Source organism: Triticum urartu, chromosome 2A (assembly GCF_056163025.1).
Source record: "Triticum urartu cultivar PI428250 chromosome 2A, HENAU_Tu73, whole genome shotgun sequence".
In the NCBI taxonomy this organism is placed as follows: Eukaryota; Viridiplantae; Streptophyta; class Magnoliopsida; order Poales; family Poaceae; genus Triticum; species Triticum urartu.
Genome location: NC_141874.1, coordinates 397,428,445 through 397,430,051, shown reverse-complemented (window position 1 = coordinate 397,430,051; position 1,607 = coordinate 397,428,445). Strand labels below are relative to the sequence as shown.

At 53.3% G+C, this 1,607-nt stretch overlaps 1 protein-coding gene across 1 annotated transcript; it reads left to right on the top strand.

Moving 5' to 3' along the window:
* The first annotated feature begins 218 nt into the window (after positions 1–218).
* On the top strand, positions 219–1,295 carry LOC147985247 (uncharacterized). The gene has a single exon (XM_087543987.1). The coding sequence runs from the start codon at positions 533–535 to the stop codon at positions 1,082–1,084; it is 552 nt and encodes a 183-aa protein (XP_087400113.1). The 5' UTR covers positions 219–532; the 3' UTR covers positions 1,085–1,295.
* The last annotated feature ends 312 nt before the right edge of the window (positions 1,296–1,607 follow it).

Genomic DNA, 1,607 nt, shown 5'->3' with positions numbered 1-1,607 from the left:
CAACCGACCTAGACAATTGCAAATACAGAGATCCGGATCTACAAATACGTAGATACGGGAACCACATACGTACCCCGGATCCGAATCTCCCACATACGTAGCTGGGCCAGCCCAAGTTCGCGCGACGGGGCGCGGCCTCGCTTTCCACCGCACGGGTTGGGAAATAGGAGTCCCGGTCTGAGCCGGCTACCTATCATCGTAGGAGATTCTCAAAAAAAAAAAGACCTAGGATATGTACGCAGGTCAGATCTAGAAATACGACGTACAGATACGACCGACCTAGACAATTACAAATACCTAGGTCCGGATCTAGAAATACGTAGATACTGGAACCACATACGTACCCCGGCTTTCCCTTTCGTTTCGAAGCTCTCGCGTTGGGCAGCAAGGTGATCGGCGGAACGCGAAGATCAAATCGAGTAAGTCGCCTTCTTCTTCCTCCGTCGATCCGATCGAATTAGGGTTCGTGCTTTTCGTCCCCTTTTCTGCTTCCTTGGTCTTTTGTCTCTGTTCTTGACAGGGCAAGATCAAGATGGCCGCGGTTCTTCCTGCGCTGCTGCCAACCCCACCGTCGGCCCCAATCGCTACGTTGCTCAAGACATCGCGGACGGACGGGAAGCCTGGCCGTGCGTCGGCGAGCCGGAGATGGATAGATAACAAATTTATGATTCTGGCCGCCGCGTCGGACTTGACCGGCGGTGAGCGCGTCGGACGCGTGCTGTCGGAGATGAGCGGAGGCGAGCGAGTCAGACGCGTGGCATCGGACATGGGCGGCGGCGACCGTGCCGGACGCGTGGCATCGGACACGGACGGCGGTGATCGTGCCGGACGCGTGGCATTGGGCATGGGCGGCGGTGACCGCGCCGGTCGCGAGGAGTCCCAAACAAGCTGGAGCGCTGTCAAGAGGCCTGCCAGCCGCGCTCCTTCCACCGATCGGTGTGACAAGAAGCCCAAGGCTCCGGTCGACAAGGAAGCTGCTCCGGAGACAGAGCAACTGTTCGCTGGCCCGACGTTCATGAGCGTCGTGCCCCCGGATCCGAGCGAGCTCCCGATCCCTTGCTACTTCATGAAGAAGGCCTGCTAGTGGACTAGCAAGTAGCAACAACACATGGGATTGGTTCCTTACTACAGTCGTCGTCGTCGTCGTGTAATCTTGCTTTGTAGCCCAATTTCAGCGCTTGTTAGATGCGCTTTTAGTAGTGTAGTAATTTGTCATGGCTCTGGGTTGTGTTCATGTTAGTAAAACCCAACCCAGAGAGGGGCGGATGGGTGGCATGACAATCATAAACTATCTTCATGTTATTTTACTCCCCTTGCAATTCTTCCTACAGTTTGCATCCGGTTCCTCTACTGAAGAAACCCAGTTCCGCTAAATCTGTCGCTATAATCAAGACTGAAAATCTGTCATAATCTGGAAGATTGGAACAAGGCAATGTTTCTATCCAGTCTCTGTTGATTTAACAAGTCTCTTCATTTATAATCCTTGATTTGGAGCAGGAGTTCCATTTCTACTGCTAACAGCAGAGCTACTCTGCAACGAACTGGCCATCACAACAGGAAGAAAAGTATGGTCCACCCACAGGCATTGCACAAATGATTCAGTTAAA